This window comes from Schistocerca piceifrons, unplaced genomic scaffold, assembly GCF_021461385.2.
Source record: "Schistocerca piceifrons isolate TAMUIC-IGC-003096 unplaced genomic scaffold, iqSchPice1.1 HiC_scaffold_546, whole genome shotgun sequence".
In the NCBI taxonomy this organism is placed as follows: domain Eukaryota; kingdom Metazoa; phylum Arthropoda; class Insecta; order Orthoptera; family Acrididae; genus Schistocerca; species Schistocerca piceifrons.
This window is the reverse complement of record NW_025728784.1, coordinates 17,131-36,631: the sequence shown is the minus strand read 5'-3', so window position 1 is coordinate 36,631 and position 19,501 is coordinate 17,131. Positions and strand designations below refer to the sequence as shown.

Genomic DNA, 19,501 nt, shown 5'->3' with positions numbered 1-19,501 from the left:
GAGGGTTTTGCAGATTTGAATTCGGCGGTACTCGACATTCATTTGTTGGCCGAGGTAATCCCTGCGACAGCCGATAGGTAGCGTTCAGTGTAAACAAGAAAAATGGCGATGGTCGAAAGTCACACACATGTGCAGTGCAGCTTCAAGGAGATAGAACCTTTTCATTGAGACGTAGCAAATAAGAGGTGAGTATTCATTTCACACAAAACAAGTAATGATGTTTGTTGGATGTGATTGACATGCAAATACAAGAAAGTTCTGCATAATATGTACTATTTGTGAAATTTTGTTTCAGGAAAACATGAGTTCTTCACGCCGTCTTTGCGTGAACCATCCAGATGAGTTCTGCTACATTTGTGGTGAATACGTTCTTCAAAAGAACAGGAAGAATATCACTCCTTTTGTGAAGGAAGCATATCTGGCATATTTCGGAATTAAACTTGGAGATCAAGACAAGGCGTGGGCACCCCATAAAGTTTGTAAATGCTGTGTGGAGTGCTTACGGCAGTGGACAAAACGAAAAAGGAAAAGCTTAAACTTCGGAGTGCCTATGGTATGGCGAGAGCAGAACAACCATACAGATGATTGCTATTTTTGCATTGTTAATGTGAAAGGTTTTAATAGGTTAAAAAAACGAAAGTGGGAATATCCCGATTTGGAGTCAGCAAGAAGACCGGTGGTGCACAGCAACGATATTCCTGTACCAACCTTCACAACATTACCCACGCTAACATCATCAGATGACGATGTGCACGGCGAGGGATGTACAAGTAGTGGTTCGGAATACGAAGGACGTGAGACACAACCCCAGCAGTTCGACCAGAAGGAGCTCAGTGACTTGATACGAGAACTCAATCTTTCAAAGCAAGCATCAGAACTCTTAGCATCCAGGCTTAAGGAAAAGAACTGTCTTCATCCAAGTGTTAAAATAACAGCTTACCGGACGAGAGAAGAAAACCTTCTTCCATACTTCAACCAAGAAGAGGTTATAGTGTATTGCAGCAATATACCTGGACTTTTACTTGAATTGGGGCTGCCGGAATATAGACCAGAGGACTGATGTCTCTTCATAGACAGTTCCACTAGAAGTTTAAAATGTGTTCTCCTACACAATGGCAATCGTTACGCATCTATTCCAATTGCCCACTCAACAAAACTTTGTGAAGCATATGCTAACATCAAGATGGTTCTGCAGAAAATTCAGTATATGCAGCACCAGTGGTTGATTTGTGTTGATTTGAAAATGGTGAACTTCTTGCTTGGACAACAAAGTGGATACACAAAGTACCCATGTTTTATCTGCATGTGGGATAGTAGGGCAAAGCACGAACATTGGAAGCAGAAAACATGGCCTCCAAGGGAACATATGGCTGTTGGTGAAGCAAACATCATTAATGAACCTCTGGTTAGTAGGGACAAGATTGTTCTTCCACCATTACATATTAAGTTAGGACTAATGAAGCAATTCACCAAAGCTTTAGACAGAAATGATAATTGCTTCACATACATCTGCAATACGTTCCCTGGACTCAGTAGTGAAAAACTTAAGGCAGGAATATTTGATGGTCCTCAAATTCACAGGCTCATCAACGATACCAATTTTACAAGTGTCATGACTGTCACTGAAGCATCGGCCTGGAACAGTTTTGTCGCTGTTGTAAAATGTTTTTTGGGCAATCATAAAGCTCCCAATTACGAGGAACTGGTCAAAAACATGCTCACTAACTTTCAAAACTTAGTAGCTAACATGAGCATAAAATTGCATTTCCTTCACAACCACTTGGATCGATTTCCTCGTAATCTAGGTGTTTTCAGTGAGGAACAAGGAGAGCGGTTCCATCAAGATATGAAAGGAATAGAGGAAAGATATGAAGGAAGATGGGACAGGCATATGATGGCAGATTATTGCTGGAATCTGCAACGTGACTGTTCTGAAGAGACCTATAAAAGGAAAGCGTGCAGGAAGCGGTTCGTCATGGACGGAAAATGATATACTTATAGAGAAACTTTTCAATTATGTTTTATACGTGGACAAATGCCTACCAGGTTTTCATAGAAGCTATTTATAAAGATTATTTTCTTTTTTCATTGTAGTTTGTAGCGCTCGAGTTCAGTATTAGCAATTTTTTCTAATTTTTTGAATAAATCATGCATTATCTCAAAAACTAGAGCCAAACTGCATAAATGGTTGCTATATTTGTCCTCAGCACTACTAACCCATCCTAAAGCCACTCAAATATCCTTGGCAAGAAAATGAGTGTTGACCAGTGTAATCAAAGCACAATGGACTGGTGCTTCATCTTTCCACACGAGTTCAGAAAAGTATCCCTTTCCCTGGGTAAAACCCAGTCCCACATCCTATTCCTTAAATGCTACCGCTGCCTTGGGGCACCATCGTCTAACCCATATCCTACCCACAATGCTCCTCCTTGTCAACCCCTCATAGCAACCAGACCCTAAAACTCTCCCAACCAACATTCCACGAAGTCCACAGCCAAAACAATCCTGCGATTCCGTTGTTAACCTTTCTACCAAAATCTTCAGTCCAGCAGAAGTTTTAGCTCTACACCCAAATTTAACCATGTTGTACTTCTTAAAGACCTACTGTCCTCCCGATGTCTATAATGGAATCACTTCTTTGCCACTAATCCTCCCAATCAAAGCCATCCTAATCCCAGCATTTAACCCTGCCAGTCCATACCGTCATGCAGCTGTGATCCTTCCTCCCTCCCACATAATCACCCCCTGATCACCCTCCACGAATTCTTTACCCCCAACTTGGGCTCACCATCCTTCCCGAGAACACCAACTGTTCAGCATAAGAAAGGACAGCCTTACATAGCCTCGAAATGGATCCCGGCCTTACCATCCCACCTGCAGACAGAGGAGGTCCACCACTGTCATTGTGAATCACAGTGACTACCTGGTGGAAGGCCCCTGCCATTTATACTTCTCCTCTGAAAGGAAAGGTATACAAACAGATTTGGGGCACAGCCATTAGCACCCATATGGCACCCTTTTATGCCAACCTGTTAATGTGCCATCTAGGGGAAACCCTCCTAGCCTCCCAGAACCTCAACCCCTTGTCTGGTTCAGGTTAATTGATATAATCTTCATGATACGAACTCAAGGATGAGGCACCCTATCCTCATTCCTTATTAACTTCAACACCTCTCCTGTCCATTTAACCTTGTCCTCCTCAACCCAGCATGCCACATTATTGGATGTTGACTGTCTCCTCTCTGATGGGTCCATCCACATCTCTGATCACATCAAATCCATCAACCACCAACATTTTAACAGCTGCATTCCCTTCCACACCAAAAATATCCCTTCCATACTGCCTGGTCAGCTGGGGACAGCGTACCTGAAGTGACAAGAACTCCCTAGCCTAGTATGTTGAAGATCTCACCAAGGCCTTCACATACAAGCACTATCCCCAAACCTAGTCTGCAAACAGATTTCTTTTGCCCTATCCCCATATACCTCCCAGTCCTCCCACCACCCCCAAGAATCAGGTACAAAGGAATGCTCCCTTTGTTACCAATACCATCCCGGACTGGAACAACTGAACCACATCCTTTGTCATGGCTTTGATTATCTATCATCATGCCCTGGAAATGTGGGACATCCTACCCAAAATCCTTCCCACCCCTCCTAAAGTGGTACACCATCACCCATCCAACCTCCACAATATCCTAGTCTATCCCAATGCCACTCCCAATCCCAACTCCTTGCCATAAGGATCACTTACCTGTGAGAGACCTAGGTGCAAGGTCTGTCCAATGCACCCACTCAGCACTTTCTATTCCAGTCGTGTCACAGGCTTATCCTACCCCACCAGCAGCCGGACCACTTGTGAAAGCAGCCATGTCATTTACGAGCTCTGCTGGAATCACTGCACAACTTTTAATATTGGTATGACTACCAACCAACTGTCCACCAGGATGAACAGTCACTGTCAAACTGTGGCCAAGAGCAAAGTACATCACCCTGTGGAACACCATGCAGCTCAATATAGCACATTTAATTTCAATGGCTGCTTCATTACCTGAGCCATCTGGATCCTTCGCTCCACCTCCAGCTTCTCTGAACTGTGCAGATGAGAGTTATCCTTCCAATACATTCTCTGCTCCTGAAATTATCCTGACCTCAACCTATGGCAACCTACTGTCCTCACACCCTCCGCCCAACATTTCCCCCTCCCGCCCCCATCTTATCACCTCCTCCCTATTCACATCCTATCACTCTCACTGTGCATTACTCCACGCCAATGCGCCCACCAATCTTTCCCCTTTCCTTCTCCTCTTCTTTTCCACAACCCCCTCCCCCCCCCCCCTCTTCCTCCCTGATCACCATCCCACCCCCATCTCTCCAGTGCCCATGCTCTGCTATCTCTTCCCCCTCCCTACTGCACTGCAGATTACTTCTTTCATTCAACGTGACAGTTGCATTTCGGTCGGAGTTGCTGGAAATAGTAGTAATGTGGTGAGGTGTGCTTGGAAGTACGAATGTGTGTTTTCTTTTCTAAGACTTTGGCTGAAAGCTAAATGTGTAACAGTCTTTTCATTGTGCCTATGTACAACTCAACATGCTAATCTTCACGGTGAGTAACAATCTATCCTTTTCATAATATTCCTAATGTTAATGTTTGTCATGTTAAGAACTGTGGTAAGTGCTTGTACCGCATGCTGATGATTTTGTTATAGATGAAATGAATGAAATAATGGATGGGGATGAAACACAATGCTGGGATTGTACAGTACTCTCAAGAGCACCAAAGGGGCCACAGTGTTTAATGCCCCATCCAACAAACTAATCATAGTTAATAGTATCACATGCCCTCAGCTTCCGACCCTCTGCAGAGAGTTCTGGGATATAACTCAGAGCATTGATACAAGCTCTGGCAATAAGAATTTGGCACGGTTACCTCTCTTCCACCTGTTGGGCAGACATTACTAATAAAATTTCTTCGATCACAAAAATTTGTACCATTTCACTCTTTACCAAGTGCCACTGCACTGAAATGCGACAGTGATTTCAAATATATAAATAAATAAGTATTTGTTTCTTACATTTATGCATGTGATTAGCAAGAAGCTCTACAGTACTTCCTCTTTGTTCAGAAACAGTTTGAAGGCACTCTTAATCAGAACTGTTCCAACTTTTGTAACTGCCTGCAATGAAATACAATATGTGATTCAGTGTGTTCCTACCAGGGGGCCAAAGACATCGACATAACGTCAGCTGCTACAGTATAAGTAAAGTATGTTTCCTCTCTCTCATTTTATGCTAGATGAAAATCAGTTTTCCTTTCGAAGAAGTAAACATACATGCCAGAAAAGGTCAGTCAACCACATATACCAGGTGATCAAAAAGTCAGTATAAATTTGAAAACTTAAAACTTAATAAACCACATAATAATTTAGATAGAGAGGTAAAAATTGACACACTTGCTTGGAATGACATGGGGTTTTATTAGAACCACCCCATATTGCTAGACACGTGAATGATCTCTTGCGTGCATCGTTTGGTGGTGATCGTGTGCTCAGACACCACTTTTGTCATGCTTGGCCTCCCAGGTCCCCAGACCTCAGTCCGTGCGATTATTGGCTTTGGGGTTACCTGAAGTCGCAAGTGTATCGTGATTGACCGACATCTCTAGAGATGCTGAAAGACAACATCCGACGCCAATGCCTCACCATAACTACGGACATGCTTTACAGTGCTGTTCACAACATTATTCCTTGACTTCAGCTATTGTTGAGGAATGATGGTGGACATATTGAGCATTTCCTGTAAAGAACATCATCTTTGCTTTGTCTTACTTTGTTATGCTAATTATTGCTATTCTGATCATATGAATCGCCGTCTGTCGGAATTTTTTTTAACTTTTGTATTTTTTTGGTTCTAATAAAACCCCATGACATTCCAAGCATGTGTGTCAATTTGTATCCCTCTATCTACATTATTCCGTGATTTATTCAGTTTTCAAATTCATACTGACTTTTTGATCACCCTGTATATCAGACCAGGGCAGATGTGGTTACTGATATTGAGGTATCACATCAGACTGGCCAGTTGTCAAGAGAATCTATGGTTTAACTGTAAGTCAGGATCACACATGGTGTCTGAACTGAATAAAGTTCTTCAAAAAGTAATTCAAAAACTTCTTTTGACTTAAAACATGCTGATTGGAATTTATAGCCCAGGTAACAGAGGCATTTCCATTGTGCTATGACAAAGGCACTATGTGGAGAACTAGCCCTAATCAAAAATTGAAACTGCAGTATTAGTAGTATTGTAAAATTGTGAATTTTAAAATTAAAAAAAAAATTATTGTAAAATTATTCTCATATCATCAGAAAGGCATAAACCGTGTACTGTGCACAAGAAATCCAAATTTTAAAGACAATAAGACAATAACAATGTGTAGTAGTATTAGCTGTGAAGTGAATAAAGTCAGTGAGGCAAATTATATACAACTCCTTGATGGCAGTAGCATCAAGAAAAATGTTATTACATTCAAATTGTTTGCCACCAAATTAAATTAATTCTTCATAACAGTAGTTATAAAACCAGTATATGATTTCACAAACTCAGTTCTCATAGCAATAAACAACAAAAATTACCCTTTTGGCATTTTATGTTATCTAACCAATATCATCGATTGCGTAGGTCATGAAATTCTACTATAGTTGAGTCGGCATAAGTTGATCCCTGATACTTGCAGTGGGCTGGGCACAGCAGTTTCATGGGCCTGCCTTAACCAATAACAAAACACAATTTTGTAAACACGTCTGTGGAAACGCCTCAGTGTTGTCACAGCTCTGTAGGCTGCTACTGTTTTCATCTGCAACCATTAGTACTTCGCAGTTGAAAGCTGGCAAGATCACAGCGAACTGTCAGGGATCTTCTTCTGCACTCTCAACTACTGGGATACTGCAATTGTATGGCATTAAAGATGTTCCCTTTCTTGGATGGAGTCTTACCTTAACAGAAATCTGAAGGCTGCGTTACAAAAAATATAATAGTAATAAAATCAAATTCAGAGTGGGAGACATTAAAATAGTTTCCCGGAAGATTTGGTGCTTGGCCTGCTTCTGGTCTTGACTTATTTAAGTGATTTACATATCTGTGTGAGGTATTGGAGGACTCTTCAAAAATTGTAATGTTTACCGAGACAAAAGTATAAAGATAAAGGGCCTAAATACATTTGTGTGAACTATCTTGAGAATCCTTCTTGCCTGTTCACTCTACTATTTGAACTCTGATAGTAATAGGACACTATATGTGTAGAGGAACTGGGGGGGGGGGGGGGGTGAAAACCTCAATACCACACTGAATATGTTCTGTCGTGACAAGGTAGCAAACTGAATGAATTGTATGCCCACTAACAAGTAAGCTTCTGCAAGTTAACATTTTCCGTATCTTACTACACGTACTTAGTGTATTTACCAATTGCTGGAAGTTTATCTCAAGCTTGAAGTTTTGTGCATTCAGTACTGGTACAAAAAAGCCAGTGTTGAAAAGGAGAATTATATAGACAGATGTGCCAAAACAAATGTAATATTTGAACAGCTAAATAAATATAAGCGGCCATCGTCACTTACTAGTTTCACCAGAGGGGGAAGCAGAATGGCAGTAAGGACGTCTATAAATTTTAGTTGATTTTTTTAACATTAGCATAAACGTAGACATATTACATTAGCAGTAAAAGTAATAAATATTGATTGCAAATATCGAAGAATAATTAAAAGGTGATCTCTTCATGATGTAGCTGCCGGATTTTAGTATTCTGTTTCCAAATATTTGATTGTACAATAGACTAGAGATGTTTGAAACTTAAATATACATTCAACGATGAAAATATTATTATTATTCAACGTTGGTGGCTGCTCTGGTTTTTAACTGTGACACTGTAAACTTCCACTTGCCTGTTTCACAATATGACTATAGTGGAAACACAGGTGGAATTATTTCCAACAAAGTTCCTGAAATTAACTTGCCTAAACGACTTGCAGATGTATAAAATTTCTGCAAGCTTTTGTTGTAACATAAACACCTCCACCTCAACAAGTGCAGTTACTTGTGTAAGTTACTTGCTATTGGATACCTGCCTCAACAAGACACTAGGGACTATGAACTCCTTGTATAAAATCACATAGTTAAGGGTGATGATCATTAACTGGACGTTTTTCAGTAAAAATATACTTACCCTAAATTTTAAAAAAATTACAGTGTAATGCTCACAAAAATATTTGATTTGGGAATGACCAAAAACAATTATGTCTGTCACATTTAGATCCCCAATAAATTTCATGGGGTTTAATTTCCACACCATATGACCACACTATTGCAGAAAAATTATCAAATGTAGCTAGTGGTTCAGTGACAGCATGGCAGTTCACCACTCAATTGTCAGACTACAATTTCAGAGAATATTCACACATTCTTTTCTTGTTCTCAATGTGTGTCTTTGTAGCTGACAGTGGGTTATGTATATGAAGAAATGCCAATACATGCTTTGTTTTATACTCCATGTGAAACTGTTAGGTCTCCTTGTAACTTTTTTGGTATGATCTTTCACTTGTTGGTCATGTTTAATATACTATATCATTCAGAACAATATTGGGGTTGTAACCACTTTATTTATTTGTAATATGTGGATTGGGCCATTTGCCCTGCACTCATTGGAAGCTTCAACATAATTGTTGTTTAGGAATGTGTCCTGTGTTTTGATTTATAAATAAATTGTGTCAAAACATATTGCTTGACTAGAAGAATGTTCTGTGTGCAACCCACATTTATTACTAAACTAAAAACTTCGGTTTTGTATTATCTGAATTTTATGCTTCTGTAGATAAGGTTCATTATTGTCCTTACTTAGTGCGCATATTTATTTTACAGACCCTGTGTCTACAACCAGTGTTTTCTCCACTGTCAGTGGAGCAAGCTGTAGTACTGGCATCAGTTCGTACACAGGGAGCTGTAGTGACTCTGCTGGTAGCAAGCTGAGCTCTTACCATCGCCCTCTGACTTCAAGTTATGCTGCAACTCGTACAAAGTATGGCAGTGTTGCAGCAAACAAGAGTTTTGATGAAACAAACAAGTCACTTGATGACCAGCTTAAAGAGTTAGATTCTCAGCTGGATTCTCAACTCCTCAGTAAGGTAGGAAGCCCACCTTGTTGGGCACATACTGCACATAACGAAGCTTTACCTAAGAGCAAAAGTTTGATTTGAAACAGCCAATTGCAAACATGGTGATTTGTTTAGCTGAAAAATTTGCAGCTGTTTGCGCATAAAAGAAAGCTACAGGATTGTTGTAATCATCATTAATTTGGTATGTACAGTGGTAAAAAGTGTGTAACGTAGCACTTGTCTCTCCAAGCAAATATAAGCTAAAAACATATCAATATAATGGAAGGAAACATTCCACGTGGGAAAAATTATATATAAAAACAAAGATGAGGTGACTTACCGAACAAAAGCGCTGGCAGGTCGATAGACACACAAACAAACACAAACACACACACAAAATTCAAGCTTTCGCAACAAACTGTTGCCTCATCAGGAAAGAGGTAAGGAGAGGGGAAGACGAAAGGAAGTGGGTTTTAAAGGAGAGGGTAAGGAGTCATTCCAATCCCGGGAGCGGAAAGACTTACCTTAGGGGGAAAAAAGGACAGGTATACACTCGCACACACGCACATATCCATCCACACATACAGACACAAGCAGACATATTTAAAGACATATCAGTTTAATATGAGAAAACAGTACAAAACTTAATGTAATTTATTGACTGCTTGGTTATAACAAAATAACAGTTCTCAGAGTCTTCACTCATTGTATTAATATTGAGGTTCTCCTGGAAATACCGGAATGGCTGGCCATTATTAGCCTTCAGTAGGCAGAATTCAGAGTTCTTATGATAGAAACACAGAAGGGGGAGGGGGGGAAATGATAATCACAGCTTTCGGAACTAAATGTTTGTTCCTCACGGAGGAAAGATAATCCACTGGAGAAGATTATAAAGAGGAAGGGTGCAGGTTACTCAGAACCTTGATCAAGAGGTACCAAGCTCTGAGTAATTCCCCTCCCCAACTTTTGTTCACCTGGTATTCCTGATTCTCTCTCTGAGGCAGGGACATCTAGTTCTAAAAGATAGGCCTGCTATTTTCTGTCAGCTGTAGTAGGAATTTCACTAGATGGTGATACGTAGTAGCCAATTATTCTCTCGCCTTGTAATTTTAAGTTTTTTCCCACATTTGAATTTTCTGTTTGATATAAAAAACAATGCATATTCATTATCCGGTATAGGTACTCACAAAGCAGGTCAAGAGGGAACACTTGGCACCTCCTGCTGACTAGGCACAGACCTTCTATTCATTACAGAAGTATCACGAATTTATAGCAGTGACTGTCTGCGACACTACTAAATTGCAGATTGAACATTGCAGATTGTGACAGGAAATGCAGAGAGTTTATCAGTGCTTTTTGGTTGTCACATCGTACACAAGAAATTTTTCTGGCTCCTTGGTAAGGCAGTGGTTTCCATGACCTTATGATGTCAAAATGGTTGTGAATGTTTCCAGAACAGTGCTGAAATAGTCATCTATCTTTCCTCTGTCACTCCCTCATACAGCCCTTATCAAGTTTAATAGTGTTAGATAGTCATTGCTGCAAATTTGTGATACTTCTGTAATGAATAAAAAGTCTGTGCCCATTTTTCAGGAGCAGCCAAGTGCCTCATACCTCACATTGTGGATGCCTTTGCTGGAAAATGAATATGGTATTACTTTTTATGTTGTTGTTTTGGCGCTTAGTCTGAAGACTGGTTTGCTGTAGCTCTCCATACTACTCTATCCTGTGCAAGCCTCATCATCTCTGAATAATTGCTGCAACCTACATCCTTCTGAATCTGCCTATTCTATTCATCTCTTGGTCTCCCTTTATGATCTTTATTCCCCCCCCCCCCCAACACTCACACTCTTTTTTTTCTAGTCAGGTGAATATGGAATGGGGGAAAAGGACGAAAGAGGAAGCCGTCAGGTAGAATGTTGCACAGAGCATAACTTAATCATAGCTAACACTTGGTTTAAGAATTGTGAAAGAATGTTGTATATGTGGAAGACACATGTAGGCAGTAGATGATTTCACATTGATTATGTTGTGTTAAGACAGATTTCGGAACCACATCTTTTTAAATTGCAAGACTTTGAGGAGTAGAGTTGAACTCTAACCACAATTTATTGGTTATGAACTGTAGACTAAAAGTGAAGAAATTACGAAAAGGTAGGAAATTGAAGAGATGGGACTTGGTTTAAGTTGAAAGAACCAGAGGTTGTTGAGTTTGAGGGAGCATTAGGCAACGATTGACTACAACAGGGAAAAGGAATACAACAGAAGATAAATGGATAGCTTCCAGAGATAAAATAGTGAAGGCAGCAAAGTATCAAGTAGATGAAAAGCCTAGGCAGAAATCCTTGTATAACACAATAACAGAGACTGGTTTCATGGAGCTCTCCATGCTACTCTATCCTGTGCAAGCTTCATCATCTCCCAGTACCTACTGCAACTGACAACCTTCTGAATCTGCTTAGTGTATTCATCTCTTGGTCTCCCTCTATGATTTTTACCCTCCACAGTGCCCTCCAATACTAAATTTGTGATTCCTTGATGCCTCAGAATGTGCCCTACCAACCGATCTCTTATTCTAGTCAAATTGTGCCACAAATTTCTCGTCTCCCCAATTCTATTCAGTACCTCTTCATTTGTTATGTGATCTACCCATCTAATCTTCAGCATTTTTCTGTAGCACCACATTTCGAAAGCTTCTATTCTCTTCTTGTCCAAACTATTTGTTGTCCATGTTTCACTTCCATACATAGCTACACTCCATACAAATACTTTCAGAAAACACTTCCTGACAATTAAATCTATACTGGATGTTAACAAGTTTCTCTTCTTCAGAAATGCTTTCCTTGCCATTGCCAGTATACATTTTATATCCTCTCTAATTTGACCATCGTCAGTTATTTTGCTTCCAAAATAGCAAAACTCATCTATTGCTTTGTGTCTCATTTCCTAATCTAATTAGCTCAGCATCATCTGATTTAATTAGACTTCATTCCATTATCTTCTTTTGCTTTTGATGATGATCATCTTATATCCTCCGATCAAGACATCGTGCATTATGTTCAGCTGCTCTTCCAGATCCTTTACTGTCTCTGACAGAATCACAATGTCAGTGGCAAACCTCAAAGTTTTTATTTCTTCTCCATGAATATTAATTCCTACTCTACCTTTCACCAGTTTTTCCTTTCGCCTATAAAGAATTCGTGTTAGTATTTTGCAGCCGTGAGTTATTAAACTGATAGTTCAGTAATTTTCACATCTTGAGCACCTGCTTTCTTTGGGATTGGAATTTTTACAATCTTCTTGAAGGCTGAGGGTATTTTGCCTGTCTCGTACATCTACCTCACCAGATGGTACAGTTTTGTCATCTCTGGCTCTCCCAAGGCTGGTATAGTTTTGTCATGACTGGCTCTTCCAAGGCTATCAGTAGTTCTAATGGAATGTTGTCTACTCATGTGGCTTTGATTCGACTTAGGTCTTTCAGTTCTCTATCAAATTCTTCATGCAGTAGCCTCTCTCCCACACAACAGATTCTGAATTTCAGAATTTTAATTCATGAAAGGAGAAAATATAAAAGTGGAGCAAATTAAGCAGGCAAAAGGAACTGCAAACATTTGATAGGAACTGCAAAATGATAAGCAGGAATGGCTAGAGGACAAATCTAAGGATTTAGAAGCATATATCACTGTGGGGTAGATCAATACCGCCTGCAGGAAAATTAGAGACATATGGAGGAAAGATAAGCTGCTGTATAACTATCAAGAGCTCAGATGGAAAACCATTCCTAAGCAAAGAATGGAAAGCTGAAAGGTGGAAGGAGTGTGTAGGTCTATTCAAGGGAGACTAACTTGAAGGCAATATTATAGAATTGAAGATAAGATAGCATATATGATATTGTGAGAAGAATTTGATAGAGCAACGAAAGACGTAAGTTGAAACTAAACCCCAGGAGTAGAATACGTTTCATAAGAACTACTGATAGCCTTGGGAGAGCCAGCCATGACAAAAATCTTCCATCTGGTGTGCCAGGCATATGACACAGGCAAAATACCCTCAGACTTCAAGAAGAATATAATAATTCCAATTCTAAGGAAAGCAGGTGCTGACAGCTGTGAATATTAGTGAACTACCAGTTTAATAAGTCACGGTTGCAAAATACTAACACAGATTCTTTACAGAACAATGGAAAAACTGGTAGAAGCAGACTTCAGATAAGAACAGGTTGTATTCTGGAGAAATGTAGGAACATGTGAGGCAAAACTGACCCTACAACTTATCTTAGAAGATAGGTTAAGGAAAGGCAAAAATATGATTATAGTGAATATTGAGAAAGCTGTTGAAAATGTTGACTGGAATATTCTGTTTTAATTTCCATAGGTGGCATGGAGAAAACACAAGGAGCAAAAGGCTCTTAACAACTTGTACAGAAACCAGACGACAGTGATGAGAGTCAAACGGCATGAAGGGGAAGCAATGCTTGAGAAGGAAGTGAGGCAGGGCTGTAGCCTATCTCTAACATTATTCAGTCTGTGCATTGAGCAAGCAGTAAAGGAAGCCAAAGAAAAATTTGGAATGAACGTCCAAGGGGATCAATATATATTTCGAGGTTTGCCGGTGACAACATAATTCTGTCAGAGACAGCAAAGGACTTGTAAGAGTAGTTGAACGGAATGGACAGTGTCTTGAAAGGAGGATATAAGGTGAATAACAAGAATGCAAAACATGGATAATGGAATGTATTGGAATTAAATCAGGTGGTGCTGAGGGAATTAGATTAGGAAATGTCACACTTAAAGTAGTAGATGAGTTTTGCTATTTGGGCAACAAAATAACTGATGATGGACAAAGTAGAGAAGGTCTAAAATGTAGACTGACAATCTAAATGTTTCTGAAGAAGACAAGTTTGTTAACACTGAATATACAGGGTGAAAAGTGTTTAAACCAACAAACTCTGGGAGGTTGTAGGGGACATCAAAACAAATATTTTTCCCGGTGGAGGCCGTATTAAGCTCTTCAATTGTTAGAGGCTGTATTACGATCTTCAGTTGTTAGAGGGCGTATTACACTCTTCAGTGGTAGACAACTGCTGTCCACCAGTGTAGTAGAGCATTGTCTCTGTTTACTAATGGAGTGATACACCTGGAGTGAGTACAATGATATGGTTGGTGCGTACTACGTAGCACACCACACCACAACAGACGAGCTGCACAGTGGTTTTATCAACAACAATATCCTAATTGCCGTATCCCGCATGATACAACTTTAGCTGCTGTGTACCAACGTCTGCGTGAGACTGGGTCATTTAGCAGATTGCCTGGACAGGGACACCATGGCACAGTAAGAACGCTGCAATTTGAGGAAGCTGTCTTGCAGCATGTGGAGCGGGATCCTTCAATCAGCATTCGTGCAATTTCACATAACATGGTGACGAATCAGACGAATGTAAGAACAGTCCTTCAAGAGCAATTGTTACGTCTATTTCACTTACAGCGTGTCCACAACCTGGAACCAGTTGATTATCCACCCAGACCACAGTTTTTGCAGTGGTATCTGGAACAGTGTGAAATGCATCCAACATTTCCATCCTCTGTGTTGTTTACTGATGAAGTAAAGTTCAGGCGTGATGGAGTCTTCAACTTGCACAATTCGCATGTTTGGAGTGAGGATAACCCACATGCCTCAGTTACTAGCGCTCATCAAGTGCCATTCTTCGTTAATGTGTGGGCCGGTGTTATTGGGGACTGTTTAATTGGGCCGTATCTGCTACCTGGGCCATTAAATGGCAGGCACTATTACAATTTTCTCGCCAGAGCATTGCCAGAATTACTGGAAGACGTCCCCCTCCCTACAAGACAATGCATGTGGTTCCAACATGACGGGGCGCCTTCACATTTCAGTCGTGTGCATCAATTCCTGGACCGACGGTTCCCAGAAATGTGTATTGGCAGAGGTGGTCCTGTACCATGGCCTGCTTGATCCCCAGATATGTCCCCTCTGGAATTTTTTGTGTGGGAGAGATGCGCAACCTTGTTTATGCAACTCCTGTTGCTTCAGAAGAGGATCTGATTGCCTGTATAGTAGCAGCAGCAGCAGGAACAATTCAGGATACTCCTGGGGTTTTTGCCCATGTCAGACAGAACACGATCAGACGGCGCAACCTTTGTCTACGTGTCAATGATGGCATTTTTAAAAGCCTACTGTAATTGAAATTGGGTTGTGTTAATGTGTTGTCTCTTGGTCATAAAAAAATGGAAGAGTGTTTGTTGGTTTAATTAATTTGCCGCCAGAGAAATCTTCCTCTACCTGTTTAAATACTCCTCATAGGGAAAAATATTTGTTTTGATGTCCCCTACAACCTCCCAGAGTTTTTCGTTTTAAATACTTTTCACCCTGTAGATTTAAGTATAGGGAAGTCTTTTCTCAAAATATTTGGGTGAAGCTTAGCCATGTATGGCAGTGAAACATGGACGATAAACAGTTTAGACGAGAAGAGAAGCACTTGAAATATGGTGCTACAGAAGAATGCAGAAGATCAGATGGGTAGATCACGTAACAAATGAGGAGATACTGAAAATAGAATTGGGAGGAAAGGAAATTGTAACACAACCTGACTAGAAGGAGGTATTGGTTAGTAGGACACATTCTGAGACATTAAGGGATACGTAGTACTGGAAGGACGAATGGGAAATTGTAGAGGGAGACAAGAGATGAATACAATAAGCAGATTCAGAAGGTTGTATGTGCAGTAGTTGTTTGGAGATGAAAAGACTTAGAGGAGAGCTGCATCAAACCTACATTTGAAAAATTCCATATTCATTCACAAGATGTGGAGTATGAAGGTTCACTTGGCCCCTGCTGCAAAGTGGTCACAGACCTTTTATTCATTACGAAAGTATCATGAATTTATAGCAGTGACTGTCTGCCACACTACTAAACTGCAGATTTAACATTGGTGACTGAGACAGGAAATACAGTGACTTGCCGTAACTGTCCTCAATCTTCCTCTTTCACTCCCTTGTACAGCCATTACCAAGCTGCAGAAATGGATTGGTTCAGCACCTTGATATGAACATTCCTAGCACAGCATGCTAAGGGAGTAATTAGCAATTGATTTGGATACAATAAGTTCTTGAGGGGCTACACATTTTTCAGACCAACTGAATCAGTTATATTGAAATGACAATTTTAGAATCTTACCTCCTCTCACAGATTTTTGCAGACACCCATGTTTCCCAGTGACATCACACACTAGATACTTGAACTGAGACCATTCACAGATACATTCTGAAAAGCTACTGTAGTTCAGGAATGAGAATTCTGGAAACATCCCCCAGGCTGTGGCTAAGCCATGTCTCCGCAATATCCTTTCTTTCAGGAGTGCTAGTTCTGCAAGTTTCGCAGGAGAGCTTCTGTAAAGTTTGGAAGGTAGGAGACGAGGTACTGGTAGAAGTAAAGATGTGAGTACCGGGCGTGAGTCGTGCTCCGGTAGCTCAGTTGGTAGAGCACTTGCCCGCGAAAGGCAAAGGTCCCAAGTTCGAGTCTCGGTCGGGCACACAGTTTTAATCTGCCAGGAAGTTTCATATCAGCGCACACTCCGCTGCAGAGTGAAAATCTCATTCTGAAGGACAACAGAAGACTGTAAAACAACTAAGCTTTCAGCCAAAAGGCTTTCCTTGAATTAGGAAAAACACACACACACACGTGCAAATGCAACTTCCGCACATGTGAGGGGAGGGGGGACAGTAAAGTGCTGCCTGCGAGAGCATACAGGGATGAGGTGGGAAGAAGGTATGGCAGCTAGGTGCAGTCGGAAGGTTAGGTGGAGGTTTGGGGGGGGGGGGGGGGGGTAATGGAGGGGGTAAGGAAGAAGTAAATAGACTGTGGGTGTGTTGGTGGAACAGAGGGTGTAACGTGCCGGGCTGTTTCCTCACCCGGGGCGCCACATGCAACGTGCTGAGACATGTCCTTGTATTAGTGTCACTTAAAGTTCACGTCACAACCGGATGTACTGGTATTGAAACATTTCCTCACCCAGTAGATAGTAGGTAGTGCGCAGTAATCTCAACCTACCTTGCTTTGTTTATTCAATATTGTCTTCACGGTAGCTGCGTCCGTCTCACCTAAACCACACTGAAATTTAGGAGCCAGGATCCTAGGTTAGGTTTTCCAAAATCAAAAGTCAAACTCGTATTCATTGTTGAACATTTATGTCAACCACAGTACAATTTATTTGTTATCACTCGCACACCACAATATTCATGTGACCAGGCCTCTTACACTTAATCGTCACATTAGGTAGGTCAAAAACTTCTAGTCTTTAACAAAGTTCACAATTACAATTACTGAAAAATTAACCAACTTGCCGCACTTTTGCTCCAAGAGAATCTGACCGAGAACTAACTGAGAACTGCACCAGCTCGGACCTTATATAGACGAGCGCTTGAATATTTGACTATTTCTGTTAATATATTATAGTTTATAATTTCCTAGGGTTAAAATGATCCTTTCTAACTGTTTTGAAGTTAATTATTGGGTTTTATTATTTAAATAACATGAGTGAGCTGAGCTGTATTAATTTAAATACGCGGAACTTACTTATACATCCGCCGTGGGAATTCCTGACTTATAACCACTGCAGCCCTTTTGAACAATAATTTTTACATATTCAAATTTACTTAATTCTTAATTAATGCACTTACAAAGTTGAGACTGGAGTTATTTTACGTAGAAAAATAAAGGTAGCAAAAGTATCAAAACAGATCTCGGAATTATTTGGTAGTTTGGTCACAATTGGCACTGAAAGTCATACAGGCTACAGATTTTAAGTCTTTAATATCTATTTAACTAATAGACTTTAGGTTAAAACACCCTTTGCTGGAATCAGTAAAATTTAGGCTTTCTTTTGGATGCAGTCTTATAGCTGAATTTGATCTATTAGCTCACTCGAATTTTACTTAATATGTATTGCACAATATACGTCATTGTCCATAACTGTTAATAGTATGCGTTTTCAATAAAACTGATTAGCTCATTACTTTCATAATAGGCATTAGAATGTTTAGGGAAATTTAATTTAAACTATTTCTGAATTCTGTACTATGAGGCTGAAGGCCACAGAATCTGTAGTCAGAATCTGAGTAGTGAAAATGAAAAAAAAATAAAAGTTCATTGCTTAACTAAGTTACTGAAGGAGTGTGAAACCAAAACAGGATAGCAGTGGGGCAATCCTGCTTCATTACAAGGGCTGTGTAGTAATGAAATGGAAGAGGATGGGGCCGAGATGGATAAAGGACTACGACTAATGAAGGTCGAGGCTAGGAGGGTTACGGGAATGTAGGATATATTGCAGGGAGAGTGCCCACCAGTGCAGTTCAGAAAAAACTGGTGTTGGTGGGAAGGATCCAGATGGCACAGGCTGTGAAGCAGTCATTGAAATGAAGGTTGTCTTGTTGGACAACATGATCAGCAACTGGTTGGTCCAGCAGTTTCTTGGCCACAGTTTGTTGGTGGCTATTACTGCGAATAGACTGGGACAGGTGATGCTTGTGACTGGGCTGGAGTAGGTAGTGGTGGGAGTACGTATTTGACAGGTCTTGTGTCTATGTGAGCCGTGAGGCAAGGAGCAGGGTATGACAAGTAGTAGTCGAAACCCTGGCAGAGAATGGGTTTCACTGCTGAAGTTCTGGGTGGTACTGAGTCATGAGTGGAATGGACTGTGTGACTTGGGAGGTGGTGGGTGACTGGAGACATAAGGCATGGGGGACCTGTTTTTGTACAAGGTTGGAAGGGTAATTACAATCTGTGAAGGCCTCAGTGAGGCCCTTGATGTATTTGCTTGTGATTTCCACAGGTGGCGAGGCTGTATGGAAGGGACTTCTTGGTATGCAATGGGTGGCAGCTGTCAAAGAGGAGTCAACTGCTGGTGGTTGGGTAGGTTTAACAAGTAGCTGTCTTTGAGGTGGAGGTCAACATTGAGGAAGATGGCTTGTTGCGGTAAAGAGGACCAGATGAGGTGAATGGGGAAGAATGTGTTGAGGTTCTGGAGAAATGTGGCTGGTGTCCTCACCCTCAATCCAAATCACGAAAGTGTCATCAGTGAATCTGAACTAGGTGAGGAGTTTGGGATTCTGAGTGATTAGAATGGATTTCTCTAGGTGTATCCAATGAATAGGTTGGCCTGGATGGTGCCATACGGGTGCCCATAGCCATATCCTGGCTTTGTTGGTAGGTGAAACCTTCAATGGAGAAGAAATTCTGGATGATATAGTTGGTCATGATGACTAGGATGAAGGTCATAGGTTTGAAATCCATTGGGTGTTGGGAAAGGTATTGTTCAGTAGTGGTAAGGCCATGTGCATTAG

The 19,501-nt window shown here is 40.7% G+C and overlaps 1 protein-coding gene across 1 annotated transcript in view; it reads left to right on the top strand.

The window, feature by feature from the left end:
* Positions 1 to 19,179, top strand: part of LOC124757559 (angiomotin-like protein 1) — a gene marked incomplete at its 5' end in the record, with an annotated part of 59,754 nt that extends 40,575 nt beyond the window's left edge. The window contains 2 exon segments of the mRNA XM_047249066.1: positions 8,911 to 9,173; positions 18,991 to 19,179. Of these exon segments, the coding sequence (XP_047105022.1) occupies positions 8,911 to 9,173; positions 18,991 to 19,074 (347 nt within the window).
* Between the last annotated feature and the right edge of the window lie 322 nt (positions 19,180 to 19,501).